Below are 19,109 nucleotides of genomic sequence, written 5' to 3'. Positions count from 1 at the left end.
GGGAGACACAGAATCGGAAACAGGCTCCAGGCTCTGAGCCATCAGCCCAGAGCCTGACACGGGGCTCGAACTCACGGACCGCGAGATCGTGACCTGGCTGAAGTCGGACGCTTAACCGACTGCGCCACCCAGGCACCCCATGTGGTTGGTTTTTTAATGTCCTGTTTTAGCTACACATTCTGAACTTTTATACATGAAGTGATATGTCTGAAGTTTGCTGGGGTGGGAGCAAAGAATGCATGGGGGTATAGATTAAATGAGATTGGCCATCAGCTGGCAATTGTTGAAACTGGATAATGAGTATGTGGAAGTTATTCTATTATTCCATTCTCCCCCATTTTTATATATGTTTGAAGTTTTCCACAATAAACCTAAAAAGATGAAGTTTTCAAAATCATTAGGACAGTTCAATTTCTGACTTGTCTACTGTTTGTGGTAATTACCAAATTCGTTTTATCATAGCCTGAATTTCTATTTTATATCTTTAAGGAGTACCTTTCAAGGTAAAAACCACAGTCCTATTAACTGTTAGACTTCCTTACTATTTAATACTGTTATGTAAACACTGCAATGTCATATCATTATATTCCTATGATGTTCTATAAAGTATTGGGCAGAGTAATTATAAATCAACTCACCCTAAACAGGTCAATACTTAACAGCAATACACCATCTAATACTCGGTTTATACAAAAAACATTTTATTAAGTACAATTTCATATTTAGAACACCCAAGATTACAAATGTGATTAGGTATTTGGGATACATAATTTATTCTTAAAATACATAAGTTATACACAGACATTAAAAACTCAGTCTCCAAAATACTCAATAAAGATGTCTGGATGACACTTGTAGAACTGACCTAGCAATTTTTTCTTCTCTTTGGCAGATAGTTTTGAATCCTCATCAATAGTTTTCAGTAAATTCATTAGTTCATCCTTAGTTGTCTTCTGTGTATAGTCAGAATAATCACTTTGATCAATTCTCTGGCAATATATATATCCTTCAAGTTTAAAAGTAAAAAGTTCAATTAATGAATCTATTCCTCAGATTTAACTAAAAAAATAATATTTTCACATTTCTATTTTTATTCCCCAGTTTTTAAAATGCAATGAAGATGCTAAGCACTGCTGACTTTCTAACCCTGGTTACTTTTTTTTTTTAAGTTTATTTTTGAGAGAGAGAGAGAGAGAGAGAGAGAGCACAAGTCGTGAAGGGGCAAGGAGACAGAAGAGGCAGAGAATCCCAAGCAAGCTCCGTGCTGTCAGCACAGAGCCTGATACAGGGCTCGAACTCACAAACCACGAGATCATGACCCCAGCCTAAGTCAAGAGTAAGACGCTTGACTGACTGACTGAGCCACCCAGGCTCCCCAGGTCAAGTTACTTTTTGACATAAGGAGGGTCTCTGCCAAGTCTGGGTAACTCCAAGGAGTTTAAAGTTTAATTGAAATTAAAGTGCAACTACTTACAGCAAGACTTTTAAATAAATAACTAGGAATTTAGCTTTGAAAGATCATGAAAATACTATTTCTCAGATTACCTGTATCTCTATTTGGATCTCTTCCTTTCTGAATGGCCATGAGCTTAACACTAACAATTTTATGTAGAGTTCCTGGAATCTTTATTAAAAAAAAAAAAAAAAAAAAAGGAGGGACACGGGACATTATTCAAATGCATTGCAATCTAGTGATCTATTACATAAGCTCAATTTAACTACTTTCAGAATTTTACCTTAAAAACATCTTTTTGATGATCCATTAAAAAGAGTACCAGAAGATCAGTTTTGCCTTTGGATAAATTTTTATTGTCAACAATAGCTTTTGAGAATATCCTTTTCACAACCATTCGGTTGTCGCTCTATAAAAATAAAACAAAACACACCCAATAGTGTATATTTGAACTAAATTTAATATAAAAGGCAATATTAAGTATTAATAGCTATTCATTTCAGCATACTTGGTGCCAATGTAAAATAATCTGACATGTGCATCCTGTAAGTATTAAGGCTACTGAATACAATTAACATTTAGACGAAAGACTTACTTCTTTCTGTAATTTAAATTCAGAAGGATGTGCTGCAACAGCCATGAAATACAGTAGTCTTCTAAATTCTTCTCTATTTTGGGAATCCAAAAGCTTTAGAAAGAGCTGAGTAGCTTCTAATGCTATTTCAGTCTTCCCATTCACTTCAGCCAAAAGAAAAAACGGCTTTTAATTTTGACCAAAAGGGACTATTAAAGGAACAAAATTCAAGTTAAAGCTTAAGTTAAACAGTAAACTTATTCAAAACTATTTGCAAAAGCAAAACAAAACAAAAAGACGAGGAATTACAATAAATGACCAATACCAACCTTCAAGACAGCCTATTCTCAAATTGACAACTCATTCCCTAAATCCTTGCCAAAATTAACAATCTTAGGATGTTGCATCAAATTCTTGGCTTTGAAAATAAATTCCCAGCCTGCTTTTCATTAATTCAATACATTTCAAGTGTACACTATGTGTAAAGTACTGATGTATCCAACTCTACCTGAGAAAAATAGACAGGATTCTCTGAAACCCCCGATTTGTTTTCAGCAAACCATGAGGAACAGTCTGGCTCATTGGTAGAGGGACAGAGTGTCTGCCATTTTGAAGAGAACGGAGTGGGAAGAGTGGTGATGTTGGTGTGCTTTCTACAGAAGAGAACTACCACGCTATACTTATTAAACTTCCAGTGAATGAGGGTAGCATTCTCCTGTGCCAACGGAAGTTCCTGCGTAACTTTACAGCTTATTAAAGCCTCTTTCCAAATCAGCCCTAGAAGTTTTGGAATAAACATACTTTCCATGGATTAATCCAGATCCACTCCTAGCTTGAAGTAGTGCCATTTTGGTTAATTCTGAGGATAATTAACTTCTTCCTATTTTTTCCAAAAGACACATTCCAGGATCCAGTAAGCTCTTACTTACCTAAGAGTTCTGCAATGCCATTATGAACATCAGATAAATGATTTAACAGAGGTTCCCTACTACTGTAATATTTGCCAATGGCATCAAACAGAAGTTCTTTCACTAGGTCTATCCTATCTGGTTGCTCAGGAAAGTTTCTGCTTATGTCCACCACCATCTGATCAGGAAGGTATTCTAAGCAGTCAGTTGCTGCAGAGAGCCATTCATCTTCCCTATGGGGAAAAAAGAATTATTTTATTTTAAAAAGCAAAAAAGCAACAAATGTACACACAGTACTTACTACCTATCTCAAGTCTGCCATGAAGACAGATTTCTATACCCTTAAAGATACATGTAATTCTTTTTAAAATATTGGTAGATCATGTATCACAGACCAAAAGCTTGGCTTAATAGGTCTTCTCTCTTTTTCTTTTTTTCTTTTGAAGGGAAAACAGACGCTATCCACTACAATATGAACTAAAAAGGACAACAAAATTCAAAGTCTACTCTTGAAATTTATGACAGAGGCCCAGAAACTCTGAGTTACATGCTCAGGGTCCCAGGCACTACTAGATCCCAGATCTCACTCCTAGACCAGTATTTTTCTAATACAATCTTGCTTACTTCACAGCTCTGTGTGTGATCAATCCTCTCACACTTTGGCTAGGAGAGAATAGAGAAAGATAACATAGGGTTTCAAAATAATTAATTTCTACTTCTAATAAAATGCCAGCTGGGTAACTTCAGAAAAATGCTACAGTTCAAAAAATAGAATGAATAGCTTTTAATATTCAACTTGTTAATGCACATATGTATTTTATATATAGTTTTTAAAAAATCATGCACTCTACTGCCATGAACTCAGGACAACTAATTCTGTCACCACTCTGGTGCACTATATCAGGCAGGTCACGTCACCCTTCTGGGCATCAGCTTCATCAAGTTAATGGTAAGATGCAGCTAGATGATCTTTAAGGTCATTTTTAACACAGTTTCTAACTCTGTATTTAAAATTTAAGGTAATTATAAAATGTTTTCAGGGGCACTTGGGTAGCTCAGTTGGTTAAGCAGCTGACTCTTGATTTTGGCTCAGGTCATGATCTCACATTGACAGTGTGGAGCCTGCTTGGGATTCTCTCTCTCCCCCTCTGTCCCACACGCTTGCTCTCTCCCAAAATAAAATAAAATAAAAAATGTTTTCGTGTTAAATTCTTTTTTTTATTTTTATTTTTTTATTTTTTTTTTTTTATTTTTTTTTTTAAATTTTTTTTAACGTTTATTTATTTTTGAGACAGAGAGAGACAGAGCATGAACGGGGGGAGGGGCAGAGAGGGAGGGAGACACAGAATCAGAAACAGGCTCCAGGCTCTGAGCCATCAGCCCAGAGCCTGACACGGGGCTCGAACTCACGGACCGCGAGATCGTGACCTGGCTGAAGTCGGACACTTAACCAACTGCGCCACCCAGGCGCCCCAAATTCTTTTTTTTTAAAAGAATTATGTAGGATTTAATCTTTTTTAACTCTAAAATTCTTATTGATTAATAAGCCTCCTATTGTATACACAGAGTCAATAACTAGTATGTTGGGATTAACTGCTTTTTGCATAAGGTTTTAAGCTACCTTTTGACATTCAACTATTAATAGTTCATTGGACTGTAGAACTTATGAAGTACTGAAAATGTAAGTTGCATTCCTTTGAAACATTTCTATCTCCCTAACTACTGAATGCTATCTGCTAAGGCAAAAATAATTAAACATTAAATAAGCTATAAGAAATAAAAAAATACAAGATTTTAACATGTGATAGTTTTACTTAGGAGAAGAGTTTCAAAGTTATAAGGAATATAGAACTCTTCCTTAAGGAAAAAAAAAAATCATATTTCCCTTAGCACCTGAAGTGAAGCCTTCATACCTTAAGATTTATATTTGGAAGAATGATGGTCAGATATGAGAACAAGAGTTACTTTCATTATATTTCTTTAACAAAACAATTAAAAATACATATTCAAGATATTCTGGAGAAGTATAAAAATATAGGTAGTCAAAGGATTCTGAGAATTTGCCAAATCTGTTAATTTTGTTCCAAGCCCTTTGAAGACCAGAGAGCCCTACATTTAAAAAAAATTTTTTTATATTGTGTTCTTCCATTTATTTTTTTTCCTTTTATTTTTTCCTAATATGAAACTCATTGTCAAATTGGTTTCCATATAACCCCCAGTGCTGCCCTACATTTTAACAGAGAGAAGATGGAACATAATCATCTTCTTCACTTGATGCGCAAGTGAAGGTATGTGTGAAACAAAAATGAATATAAAAAATAATGAAAATTAAATCTCTTTCTAATTTTGACCAAGGTAATTTTGTTCTTCACTTTCCCAAGTACTGATAATTATCAATTGACTAATGCATCTCTGATCCTATGGACAGAACTCAAAGGATTATCTTCAAACCATTATCTATAATCTTCCTAAAAACACACTCAAATTATTAGATGGATGTATTTCCACATACTGAGAGTCACTATAAGCCTTGAGAATCCCTCGATCCAGATAGTTACTGTTGTTGATCAAGTCAGGATGCCTCTTAGGCTGAGGAACTTTAGATACAACCTCTTGCTGTTTGAGTAAAGAGTCAAGAAGTGGAAGGTCTACAAGCTGCAGCAGACGTCCAATTGTTTCTTCTTGCCATACTTCATTAATAACTACACAGGAAAAATGACAAGGTAAAAAGTAACAATATTTATTAAATGCTCACCACAGTATTTGTCTAGGCAAGTCTAAGGTAGAAGTTTGTGGCAAAAAAAAAAAAAAAAAAAAGGAAAGGGAAAAAAGTCAATCTTATGAAGTGGTTTCTTATGAGAAAATAAAAACAATTCAAGATTTGTTTAAAGTGTAGGAGAACAGACTTGGACAACAGGAATTCTTTTCATTCTTGTACTGTAAAAAGCAGTATGGCAGAGATAAGAGATCAAGTCATATAACATGTTAATAAGGACTTTGGAAGAAAGAATGATTCATTATTCAATCTGAAAACTGGTTTGAAACTATTGGCTGCAGATTATTCCACTCAGGGTTTCCACAACTAGGATGGGGGAGGGAAGGTGGAAATCGGTCATGAGTCTACAATCCTTTGCCAAAGACCAGGAAGAACATAAGAGTTCTGTTAATGTTAAACATTAATAATGTAATTTTCAAAATTTTATTTAGCCTAATAAAATGTTAGAGAAAGAAATATCTGAGAGTATATTTTAAATAAATAAAAATCTGCACGCAAAACACTGCAGGTTTGAACCTCTGCCAGCTGATAGGACAAAAGTCAGTGTTCAAGAATTGCAACACTGATCTATTTGTTAAAGATAATAGACCTCTGTTAAAACTTAATATAAACAGCTTTAATACACAGTGTGCTCTTTCTTTGTGGTTTGAATATTTAAATTCTAATAAAGGTTAAGACTGAAAAGTTTTAAATAACTAACTTTATCTGAAGTTGGTCTTCTGTATTTCTTGCTTGTATCATCTTTACTTACCTTGTGGAGACAAGGTTGTAGACATGTTTATGTGAGGGTAGTTAGCAGGCTTTAAACTCAGATTTTCCCAGAGATCCTCTAAACTTGCCGATTTGGAATCAGAGGACTTAAATAATGCATCTGAATACCTAAAATGAATTTTTTTTTAAATTAATGTTTAGTAGTAAGCCCAGAGAAATATCTTACTGTTAGAAAGTTAAGCGTTTCTACAAAGTTTATTTAGTTCAGAACAAAAACAAAACAAATGCAAATTCTAACAACAGAATACAAAAACATGCACCTTCTTTCTCAAGTCTAAATACACATACTCTAAATTCTCCTTTGAACATTTAGATTTTTTTTTAATTTTTTTTACATTTTATTTATTTTTGATAGAGACAGAGCACAAGTGGGGGAGGGGCAGAGAGAGACAGAGACACAGAATCCGAAGCAGGCTCCAGGCTCTGAGCTGTCAGCACAGAGCCCGACATGGGGCTGGAACTCACGAACCGCGAGATCATGACCTGAGCCCAAGTCGGACGCTTAACCGACTGAGCCACCCAGGCACCCCTGAACATTTAGATTTAAGTAATTCGATGATTCAAATTTTGGTCTCCTATTTTAGAATGTAATCAAACTTTATTATGCTGTTTTTTATCAGTTATGTCTATTTCTGGGGCATCCTTCGGTGGATAGTGCTCATCATTTTCCAAATACAGAGCTGATAATCCTTTACCCACAATTCTCAAACCCAAAAAGCTGTGAAAAATCTAAAGTTTATTCAGAACTCATATGGTGGCAAAAGCTAACCTGAGACTATCATAGCCTTTCCTTCTCCCAGTTACGAGTATTTTGTTTACTAAAGAAATACTAATACGTTCGGTTACCAGATGCTGCCCAGGATCCCTCCAGGACTGTTATCAAACATATGGTCTATATACAAAAGTATCTTTTTAAGATCTCCAAAGCTCCAAATTGCTAAATGCATATAGCCCCAAAGGTTTCAGATAAAGTATGTGGACCTGTATCTGGAAAGCAGGGATTTTGCCCTATATCACCCTCATATCTCCTTCCTATATTTAGAGGTAATTTTATCATCTTTTAAATATAAAGTTTTGAAAGTTAATACATTAAAATATTTGATACACTAAAGACATTAAAAATACACAATATCTGATACACAATACACTAAAAATAATTGAAAGTCGGGAAGACTAAAACTCTTTGGGTCAGATCTGAATTATAAGGCTTCAGTTGCATGGTCCCCTCTACACAGTTTAGCTCAAGGAAATAAAAGGGAAACATTTTACTTCATGACAAATAAGTTAATTATGTACTTATCACATTCATCCATTTCAGTCACTGGGTTCTACAATTCTGTCCCCTGTCTCCCTTTAATTGATTCCCTCTTCACCACGATCCCCACTTCACCCCCGTCTATAGACTGCAATACTGCAATGGATTCCTAACTAGCTCTCCCCATTAGGATGTCCAGATGGCCGCCAGGATGACCGTTCTAAAATATAATGTCATTTTTTTGTGGCCTCCCCAACATCTGTATGATCGATTGCAAACTCAAGTCACATGAAACTCTCCGCACTCTGGGTCCCACATGCCTTTCATACTTCACATCTGCCATTTCCTAGATTCTAGTGATAACTTACCTGCCTACCTTCACATTTTCTGTTCTCATACCACTTTGTGCATAAACTAACATACTTTTACGCTATAATTGTAACTTGAAGCAGAAAAATCAAAGTTTGTTGACTGTTTCTGCTAAATATAAAATATGAACAAGCAAGAATTCCAGGAGATACTGAATAAACAAAAGTTCACTGTATTTTATCAAATTTACCCACAGACCCAGATTTTAGCCTCATTTACGGTTTCCAAAATAATATAAAACCATTCAGCCTGTTGCTAAAAAGTAGATGAAATCCTGCCAATACCCCCAGGATAATCTGACATTATATACTAACCTGGAAGGTGAACATAGTTTATTCTCTTTGCCTAATTGACTGTCTTGGTTAGGTATGGTTGTGAATCTATAAAGGCTGCAACTACTATCTTCAAATGTAGGTTTTTTGTCTTTTCCAAAGACTTTGGTTGGAACTGCTTCAAATACTTTGTAGTCCATAAGTGCTTGACACACTCTTACCACTTTGGCCCGAGGAATATCTACATCACCAAAATATTTATTCTGAATTAGGTGAGAAAAAATGACATCCACAGCTTCTGAACCAACAAAGCAGTCATTGTGTCTTTTTAAATGGTGTCTTCGTTTTTTCACCTCCACCTGTGTTTGAAGAGTGTTTATAATGCTGCTCCACACATAGGTGGCTCCGAATGGTTTCTGGGCCACGCTGAAACCTGGAATGGGAAAAACGCAGAGTAACCTTGTTCATTTATAATAAGGTCTAAGCAATCCTTAAACAAAAAATAGCCACTTCAGGGGCACTTGGGTGGCTCAGTCGGTTAAACGTCCGACTTCAGCTCAGGTCATGATCATGCTGTCCGTGGGTTCGAGCCCTGTGTCAGGCTCTTTGCTGACAGCTCAGAGCCTGGAGCCTGCTTCAGATTCTGTGTCTTCCTCTCTCTCTGCCCCTCCCCTGCTCATGCTCTGTCTCTCTCTGTCAAAAATAAACATTAAAAAAAAATTTTTTTTAAATAAAAAAATAAATAAATAAACATTAAAAAAAAAAAAAGGAGCCATTTCAGGGGAGCCTGGGTGGCTCAGTCGGTTAAACATCCAACTCTTGGTTTCAGCTCAAGTAATGATCTCACGGGTTCGTGAGTTCAAGCTCCACGTCAGGCTCTGCACTGGTGGCATGGAGCCTGCCTGGGATATTCTCTCTCTCTCTCTCTCTCTGCCCCTCCCTCTCTTCCCTCTCTCAAAAATAAGTAAAATAAACTTTAAAAAAGTAGCAATTTCCAAAGTTATTACTAAGGAACAATTATGAGGTCAGCTTATTACTGAAATTTTAATTAGTAGCAACTCATTTAAAATGTAGTGCCTACTATATGCTGAACGCTGTCCTACATGCTAGGATACAAAGGTGAGGAAAATCAAATCCCTGTTTACATGGACTTATACTTTGTGGGAAGATACAGACAATATGTACATGTTATATGAATGCTAACAAGAAAAATAAAGCCTGGTGAGGAAAAGAACACTATTTCAGATGGATGTCAGGAAAGATCTGACAAGGTGATTTCTGAGCAGAAGCTGGAGTAAAACCAGGAAGCAAGTTGTGCAGATATTTGGGGAAAGAGAACAGAAAGAGCAAAGGCTCTAGAAACCGAGTGTGTTTGGCCAGGAGAGGAGGAACAAGGCCAGCATGCCCAAGGTGGGTAGCCAGGGAAAGAACAGTAGGAAATGAGATCAGAGGAGAGTGGAAATGGTCTTTGGGGTGGGGTATCAAGTAGGACCTTGTGGCAGTTACCAATTATGTGTAAGGAACTCTATTAAGTGCCTTATGAATCACATTACAACATTAGCAACCGTATGAGGTAGATATAATCTCAGAGAAGCAAAATAGATTTGCAGAGGTTAAATGTAACTTCCAAACATTATACTGTAAGAGATGGTATTGGAATTTGGTTCATGGTCTATATGATTTTAAAGCATTTATCAGTAAATAGATGTATAATTATAGACATACATACACACAGCAGTTGGAATAAACTAATATTTTTTTAATAAATTTTTTTGAATGTTTATTTATTTTTGAGACAGAGAGAGACAGAGCATGAACGGGGGAGGGGCAGAGAGGGAGACACAGAATTGGAAACAGGCTCCAGGCTCCGAGCCATCAGCCCAGAGCCTGACTCGGGGCTCGAACTCACAGACCGAGAGATCGTGACCTGAGCTGAAGTCGGACGCTTAACCGACTAAACCACCCAGGCGCCCCTAAACTAATATTTTTAAAGCTTCCTACTATGCAGGCTTAGGAGTTAAGCACTTTGTAACAGGGAAAACTGGTTCCTGCCTGATAGGAGCTTACAACCTACCACAAAGATAGGAAAAGCACAGAGATAAAGCAAGGTTTCAGCAAGACAGGAAACAGAAAACATGCTTTCAAAGATTTATCATGTTTTTCCTGATTTTAATAAACTGATATTTGGCAAAACTACAAAGAAAAGGAGAAACAATAAAAAGGAAAACACAGACCTTCGTTTAATAAGCTGATGGAACAGAGTCTAGCTAATCATAAGCTTGGTGGCTTGCTCTCTTTTTACATAAACACAGACTGTGCCTTTTTATGTGTTACAATTTTCAGTGATGCTCTGAATATTCAGTGGTTCTAATTTTTAAGCCTCTATTTTTGTTAAGTGGATCACTTCCTTTATTTTTAGGATTCTCTGACAGAGAAGTTGAAAACTTACTACTTCCCTTAAGGTCATGTAAAAAGGAAAACTGTATCACTACAACTCTAAGGAATAAGAGAATTATAATTACAGAAACTGCTACCTGAAATTATCTTCCTGCCTGTTTAGATAAAATAGAATGTATAAGATGAAAGCAAAGATAAGTTCCTGAAAGACATTAAAACTCCACTTAATGCACTAGGGTCATAAATTTTAAGTGGGTCATCTGGAATTCGTCTTTTGTATTATAATACATAAAAGAACCACAGTGAACCATCACTCTGTATCCACTTGCAGTGCCATTTTGTAGCTACTACAAATTTGAACATCTTCACTATTTAAGTTACTAACATACACACAAAGCCCTTTACTGTTTATTTGTATATTTCCAATACCAAAAGTAGATGGGTAATTCAACTATCTACCAATTACTTTAACGTTCATTTAAAATAATCAGCAAGACTGTTTTTGTATTTTAAAATTCAAGATACTTCAGAGGAGCGCCTGGGTGGCTCAGTCGGTTAAGTATCCCACTCTTGATTTCTGCTTAGGTCATGATCTCACAGTCATGAGATCAAGCCCCAGGTTGGTCGGGCTCCACACTCAGTGTGGAGCCTGTTTGGGATTCCCTTTCCTCTCTCTCTGCCCCTTCCATGCTTGCACGTGCACTCTCTCTCTCAAAAACAAACATTTAAAAAATAATAAAAATAAAAACAAAATTCAAGGGGTGCCTGGGTGGCTCAGTTGTTAAGCGTCTGACTTCAGCTCAGGTCATGACCTCACAGTTCATGGGTTCGAGCCCCACGTTGGGCTCTGTACTGACATTTCAGAGCCTGGAGCCTGCTTCAGATTCTGTGTCTCCCCTTCCCCCTTCTGCCCCTCCCCCGTTTGTGCTTGCTCTCAAAAATAAACAAACATTTAAAAAATATTTAAAAACAGTAGTCATTAAATAAATAAATACAGTATTCATTAGTCCTAAAATAGAGGATATCATAAATTCCATAATATATACTAGTCACAGTATGCAGGAGTAGGACAGGAAAGGAAAATAAGATTTGAACTTGTAGAGATCAGAGTGCTTTTCAAGTAGATTGAAATAGACTTCTGGGTAATAATGTTAAATCTGAAACACATCAGTCTTAACAGTTGAACTACAAGTAGGTAAGTATACAAATCCTAAAAAATAAGGCTGAGTCACTAATTTGAGATCAACAAGACCACAGAATGGAGTGGGAGGGAGGGGACACTCAGTTTCAGCGACATGGAAAAGGCTAATCTTCAACCGGGGAGTTAAGAATAAATTTCCCCATATTAACTTGCTGCTTAAATATGGGAAATCAGGAAGTTTTGCAGGTTGGATAACACAGTATAAAAGATTAAAGAACAGGTTAGAGCAGGATACTAGGCACCTACGAACCACACAATGTTTCCAGAGTCCTCCAGGCATGATACAATTCAGCCCTTTCAGGTCCCCTCTGTTCTCACTGACCATTAATTCCCTACCATTGCATCCTGGGATATTTCCCCTCAAGCATCACCACCCACAGACCCAAAGTAGCTCATGTTCATACAGATACTTTAATACATAATATACCCTGGACTTGACAAGTAAATGTGCCAAAACCCACACCAGGATAACCTGTTTTTTTAATGCTGACTTCACCAGTTGAACACAGGTCCCCCACATGCTGGTTTGAAACTTATTTATCATCTAAGAGCTGAAATGAATATTGGTATAGCAGACCATGGCCCAGTAAGACAAATTACTGCAACTTCCAACCAGAATTCAAGAGACCAGAAGTATACAATGAATGCTTTGTAAATCTAGCAATCAGAATTTCAGCTTGTCTCCAGCCCTCACTTGCATATGAGCTAGACATTTCTTTAAAATTCATCACTATCTGCATCCTTGATACTTCCTTATTTAATTTACATTTGGTCAAGCATGTTCTAAAAGCATCATGACCAAAGGATCAAAGAGTCTAGAGATCAGCTGTGATAACCTTGGATAAGAGAGTTAACCTCTATAGGTCGGTTTCTTCATTTACTGATACAAGAGTGGAACACTGTGTTTAAGGTTAGTTTCCAGTCTAAACTGCTGAATATAGGATTTGAGAGATTGAAATTCTACCCCATCTCCACTTAGATATGGACATTGAACACGACATAAAATATGGTAAGAAATGAAGCATAGGAACAAATGTGACCTTATCAGATACAAAGTTTTTTGGAAGATGTCTGAGCCTAATAAGAGGCTCAGAAATTGTTTTAAACTAGATATATAATATACTATACATACTCTTAAGCACTATATAAATCTAGACTAGTTAACATTCACTTTTCAAGCAGATTCATTTTTGTTGAAAATAGTTATTTTTCAAAGGCAAAGACCTGTTCTTTGCATGTATTTGAAATCTACCCAAAAGAATTTACCAAGAATAAAAAAGTTAAATTTCTAATATTGAAGTCTGATATATATTTGTAATACTACTGATAATCATCTTCATTTCTATAAATATACACTAAATAAACAAGTTGTTACAATAATTCCCTAAAAATCAAGCCATAGGCAGATATGTCAAGAAATTACATTTACTCAAAAGTCACAAAGGGACAATCAGCTTCAACCACGATCTGTGCAGCACCTCTACCATGGCCCTGCTTGTGTTATTTAAAGGCAAAAACAAATTCTATCATCACTTCAAATTCGAAGGATTACTGAACTCCGTAGAAGATCAATATATACATTACAAAACTGGATCCTGATGCAAGGTAAACACAATTATGAAAACATGCTTTAAAATTTTTTTTTTATGTTTATTTATTTTTGAGAGACAGAGACACAGAATGAGCACAAGGGAGCAGGGGCAGAATCCCCAGGCTTCAGGCTCCACAGTCAGTGCAGAGCCAACTGGGGGCTCAAACCCATAAACCACGAGGTTATCACCTGAGCAGAAGTCTGACACTTAACCAACTGAGCCACCCAGGTACCCCCCAAAACATGCTACTTCTAAATTAACATGTAAGAATCTCATTTTCATTCCTAGGCATTAGACTGCCCCCACCGCACAGGGAAAAAAACAAAAAACAAAAAACAATTCAGATAGCTCATGTTAGGCAATTTTCCACAAACTTGAACAGTGAAAAATAAGTGCCTTATTTTTTTTTCAAATGTCCTTATAGTTTGCAAAAGTTCAAATTATTTAATTGCCTTATAAACTGCCTCACAAAATACATTTGGTTATTCAATACTTGTAGATGATTGCCAACTACTAAAAACTTTGAAAAGAGAGTTAATGCTGTGGTTCTTAGTGGATGATTTTACCCCAACTGGATACTTGGCAATGTCTGGAGCCATTCTTGGTTGTCACAAGCAAAGGACGGGTTGGTGCTACTGGCATTTAGTGAGTAGAGGGCCTAGGGACACGGCTAAACACAGGCCAACCCCCACAATGAAGAAAATGTCAATAGTGCCCAAAGTTCAGAAACTGTGGGCTAAGTGAACACTAGTTACACATGAAAACCTGTGTTAATGCAGGACGTACAGTCCTCCTTTCTCTGGATACAAAGAGTAAGACAAAAGCATGAGTTTTAGAGTCCCAGATACCTGGGTTCTATTCTTGGCTCCGTCATTTACTATAATGCAATCTTAGGCAAACAAGGTTATTTTTCTGTTGCAAAAGAGAGCTAGTTGCACTGATCTCTGTTACCATCAGGATCATAGGAGACAATATATCAATACCCAGCATCTAACAGATGTGTATTTCAAAACAAAGTGGGAAACTGTTACTTACAATCTAGAAGAGCCTAAGGACTCAATGTAATGGAATAACCTGATTGGGATCCCTGAACAGAGAACCTTAAGCAAAAATTAAGGAACTCTAAATAAAGTATGGGCTTCAGTTAATAATAAGAATGCATTAACACTCGGTCATTAATTGCAACAAATATACAATTCTCATATAAGATGTTAATAGTAAGGGAAAATGAGTAAAGAGCATATGGGAACTCTATATACTAACTTCGTGACTTTTTTGTAAATTAAATCTATTCTAAAATTTAAAAAATGTATTTAAAACGTAAAAAATGAAGGTATCTTTCTTCTTCCTTCCTCTGAACTAAGGGGACAGAGTTCCTACCTTCAAAGAGTTTATCCCTTACCTATTCACCTCACCTGATGATGTCAAGCTCCAAACAGTATTCAATAAATAAAGACTGTTAGCAGATAAGGCAAGATGTGTCACATACCAGAGGATTTAACTCTTCATCAGAAAATAATATGTAAATCCTAAGTCATTTAGGATTTAAGATAATGTTAAGAATTATTTTTTTCAGGAGGTTTTAAAACATTACAGAATTTTCAAGACAAAGGAAAAGAACTACATCTATTGGACATTAACCAAAGCCTTATGAAAATAGATAAATGTAGAGAACGAGTTTGGGGTATTAAAATAGGCAGCTGTAACTAAGTGGGAAAAGCCTGCTGCTATACACTGATACCAATATACAACATTTTTACTGCATATTGGTTTTGATAGTTCAAAGTTTGTTTTCCTCTTATTTAGTATTAGAGATGTCATGCTGAAGACAGAGACTGCCTCTAAGAAGGTTGCAAGCAGGTAAAGAATGTAAAAGAAATCTCTTCTAATAAGAACAATTTTAAAATACGTTAAAAGAACTATCAATACAAGTAGGCACTGGCCCCTACTTTAATTCACACAGATTAATGAGATAGCATATGGGAAGTACTTTGAGCTCCCTGGAAAAGTGATACCTGGTGAATTCAGAGAATTGGGTTACAGTATAAAAGGAAAACAGGATAACATACCACTTTCTTATTTGTCTGTATTAAAAGGCAAGTATCTTTAAGGTATGTCCTGAAGGTTAGCATATGGCATTTATTTCTTCTACATAAATCAGGTCCCTGGTTGTTACAGCCCCTTTAAGGTGTGGAAGAGTTACTAATAGGTAGAGAACTAAGAGTAGAAAGCTGCTTGCCTGAGCATACAGAAAGGAAATAGCAAGGAACCAAGAAGCACAGGCTCCTATTACTGTGTTCCCTGGGACTGTGACAAGGCAACTATAGGGTGGAAGAGGGATTAACAAATGCTAACAGGTAGGGTTCCAACCCTAGCAAGCAAAACAGATGAGAAAAGGCAGTGGGCTTTTCTCTGCCCACTGTGCTGCTGTGCAGGACACTGGTCTTTTCCATGTGTTCAAATCTGCTAACCAGCCCTTTAGCTCTTCCCTCTGAAAGTCATCTACTTAATTTTGAATACTTGTTCGCTTATGCCATCTAAGAACCTGTTCACAAATGCCCAAAGCTCAGAACTGGTATTTCAGCTGTTAGAGAAGACAGGGTGCCATGTTTTTAATCATGTAAAATTTGGCAATTTCTTTCTCTCAGAAAGTAAGCCTAACGATTTCCCAAGTCTGTTTCCAATACGATTTGATTTTGAATTCTCAAGTGATGAATATAAAACAACTCTTTTCACAATGTAAAACACAGAGAAATTCTGAATGTAGCCATCATATGCTTATCTGAATCCTTTAAATTGGGGAATAAGGTCAATATTATTCCTAAAGTAGTTCTCATTACAATTTATCATTAGAATTTTGAAGATTAAAAGGGGCATTAGTCATTATAAGTCAAACACAAGACAGGAGCCACTGAGATGCACCCATATGACCTAAGTCAATTCACTGACTACTGTCACCTTGAGGAAGGAGCCAGTTTCACTGGTTGGTATTTTCCAAAGGAAAAGTTTTTGTCAGATAGGGAACCAATTTGTAGAACACCCTACAGAGCAGATGCAGAAGAGGGTGGGGGTGTAACTTCTCTAGAAGTAAAAAAAAAAAAAAAGAAAAAAGAGCCAAAGTGTTCTCTGGATAGTTTGTTGTGGTTTGTTTGTTTGTTTACCGAGTTGTAATATGCTAAGATCAGATTTTTAGAACTTCTCATCTATTCCATTCATTTGTTTGGACATTCAAAGAAAGTAAGGCTAAGCAAACTACTCTCAAAGCCAAGCCACGATTAAGCTGGTGGCAGAAATTCATCAACGTCTCTCCTAATGTCATGTAGCCATTAAAAAAAGTTCAAACTTCTATTCACTGAAATACTGCCTATCCAGAAAATTTAACGAACAAATATTTTTTTGCCAAGGTCCTGCCCGTTGAACAGAGCCCAGGAAGTCTGGAGAACAGAGCGGGCAAGAGAGGCGCTCGGTTCCTGGCCATACTGTGGAGCCGAGGTTTGTGGCTGAGACAGAAGGCAAAGAGCCATACAAGTCCAGATAAACTTTCTACGAGTAACGACGTGGAGCCTATCTGGAGACCTAGTGAGAGCGCCTGGCACGCAGCTGGCCACTGAAAAGCGCGCAACAAAGTTTAAGTTGGGGACTAAGTAGAAAGCTGGGCTGTGAGGACGGCAGGGTCGGCCGGTTACAGCCCACCCGCGAGAGAGGGACCCAATTCGCCGACAAGCCTGGGCACTAGCCCGAGGGGGCACAGCTGCGTGGAGCCCGCTGGACCCGGCGGCGTGCCAGCCTCGCGCAAGAACCGCAACCTGAGCCCCCCAGCCCGCCCTGTGACCCCCACATGTCCCGGACAGGGGTCTTCATCACCTACCTGGAGGCTTCTGCGCTGGGCTGTGGATAGCTGAACAGTTCAGAGCCGCCGCCTTCTCCCGCACCGTGGCCATGGCCGTAGCTGCCAGGCCACCAGCTCTTCCGACCGCTGCACGGCGAAGTGCGCGCCCGCGCCCCGGCAGCCAGTTAACTGGCCCGGGACGGGGCGGAGCTCCCGTCAGGCCCCGCCCCCGGCCAGGCCCGGCCCGCCTTGGCCGCCGCGCGCCGCTCGACACTGGTCACGTGCCTGCAGGAGCTGCGCGTAACCTGCAGCCCTGCGGGGGCGGAAAAGGTTCGGCCCCGGGCGCCCCACTGCACCCACCCCCGTCCCGGACTGCACGGTTCTGCTGTGTTGTGGGCGGTAGCCAAGTAGAGAGCATTTGTGTGTGGGAGCCGCGGGTCGGCGCCGGCACTCCCATCCCACCGCCACTCAGCGTCGCCCCAGCAGGAGTTAGCCCACCTGGGTGCAAACCACGACACGCAGTTGATGAGCTCTGAGGCTTAGCAAGTTGCTTAATTGCTCTGTGCCTGAGTGCCCTCACCTGTGGCGTAGAGTTTTGTGAAGATTACACAAACTAATTCATGTTAAGAATTTTAGTACTTGGTCCTGAAACTTTAGTGCTTAAAATTATGTCACGATGGTATGTGCGTCGAATTTTTCACGCATCCTTCTCTGAAAAATAACAACAACAAAAACAAATCTTTATCTGGCCCAGGAGAGCAATGTTTAGAGGTCATGGTTAGGAGGGCATCTTGCTGGCCATGGAAAGAAAATCGGTGCCTCCTCCAAAGTAACTCTGGGTCAGGAGGATAGGGACAGAGTTTGCTATGAAAATGGAGTGAAGGCGAAAAAAGAAGGGAAGGGAGGGTTGTCAATGGGAAGTTGCAACTAGGGAATCCAGGGGTGCCCTGCTGAGGTACTTCTGAAAGGGTGAAGGATCTAAGGGACCAATAATTCATTGCCAGATACATGCCTGGGTTTGTTTTATTTTGTTTTGTTTTTTTGCCCCAAATTTGGGTATTTTGTAATCATTTTAAAACTGTGGTACATATAATAAATATCTCGTTAAGGAGGATACCTGTGTGATCAGGTTATAAATTAGAATGCTTTTAGGTGTGAATTCATTACTTTGCTTATTGGAAGAAGCCCCTGCATGTGGTTTAGAGAATACAATTCTAAGAATATATACATGTGGTTGTTTCAAAGAATACATACTTAAGAAGCTGTGACCCAGAATCCCAATTTAGTGTGTGGGGCAGGGGCAATCTGAAGATTTAGAAAAGGTGCCAACTGGTTACTCCTTTTTTTAATGTGCTCTCTCCCCCTGGTGGTAGTAAAACCTGCCCTCAGGTCTGTTCAAGCAATTTCCTCTGTAATTTCTCAGTTGGTTCCTGCTGGCAGAGATAAGATACAATTTAGGACCTGTTTCAGGCATTCAACAGACCAGTTAGCTTTAGCCTGTCCCAGGCTGCATTAATGAATAAAAATACACGTTCAGTTAAAAAAAAAAAAAAGTGTGTGTGTGTGGGGGGGGGTGGCCTGGGTAGCTCAGTCAGTTAAGTGTCCAACTTTGGCTCAGGTCATGATGTCTGGGTCCGTGAGTTCAAGCCCAGCTCTGTGCTGACAGCTCAGAACCTGAAGACTGCTTCAGATTCTGTGTCTCCCTCTCTCCC

At 38.3% G+C, this 19,109-nt stretch overlaps 1 protein-coding gene across 2 annotated transcripts; it reads right to left on the bottom strand.

The window, feature by feature from the left end:
- Window positions 1-662: 662 nt before the first annotated feature.
- Window positions 663-17,537, bottom strand: DEPDC7 (DEP domain containing 7). Of its 2 annotated transcripts, XM_047072276.1 has the most exons (9): window positions 17,437-17,537; window positions 8,421-8,811; window positions 6,463-6,590; window positions 5,448-5,637; window positions 2,957-3,168; window positions 2,049-2,191; window positions 1,737-1,862; window positions 1,546-1,624; window positions 663-1,006 (listed from the first exon to the last, which is right to left on the bottom strand). In XM_047072276.1, exons 1-9 carry the CDS (start codon window positions 17,507-17,509, stop codon window positions 813-815), a joined length of 1,536 nt encoding a protein of 511 aa, XP_046928232.1. In that variant the 5' UTR covers window positions 17,510-17,537; the 3' UTR covers window positions 663-812. The 2 variants fall into 2 exon arrangements, with proteins under 2 accessions (XP_046928232.1, XP_046928233.1); XM_047072277.1 differs by lacking the exon at window positions 1,546-1,624 and having other exon boundaries at window positions 836-1,006.
- Between the last annotated feature and the right edge of the window lie 1,572 nt (window positions 17,538-19,109).

This window comes from Lynx rufus, unplaced genomic scaffold (assembly GCF_022079265.1).
Source record: "Lynx rufus isolate CCGP_SWC_20201006 ecotype Redwood Valley unplaced genomic scaffold, mLynRuf1.p SCAF_9, whole genome shotgun sequence".
NCBI classification, from domain to species: Eukaryota; Metazoa; Chordata; class Mammalia; order Carnivora; family Felidae; genus Lynx; species Lynx rufus.
The sequence above is the reverse complement of the archived record's forward strand: the minus strand, read 5'-3'. Positions and strand labels throughout refer to the sequence as shown.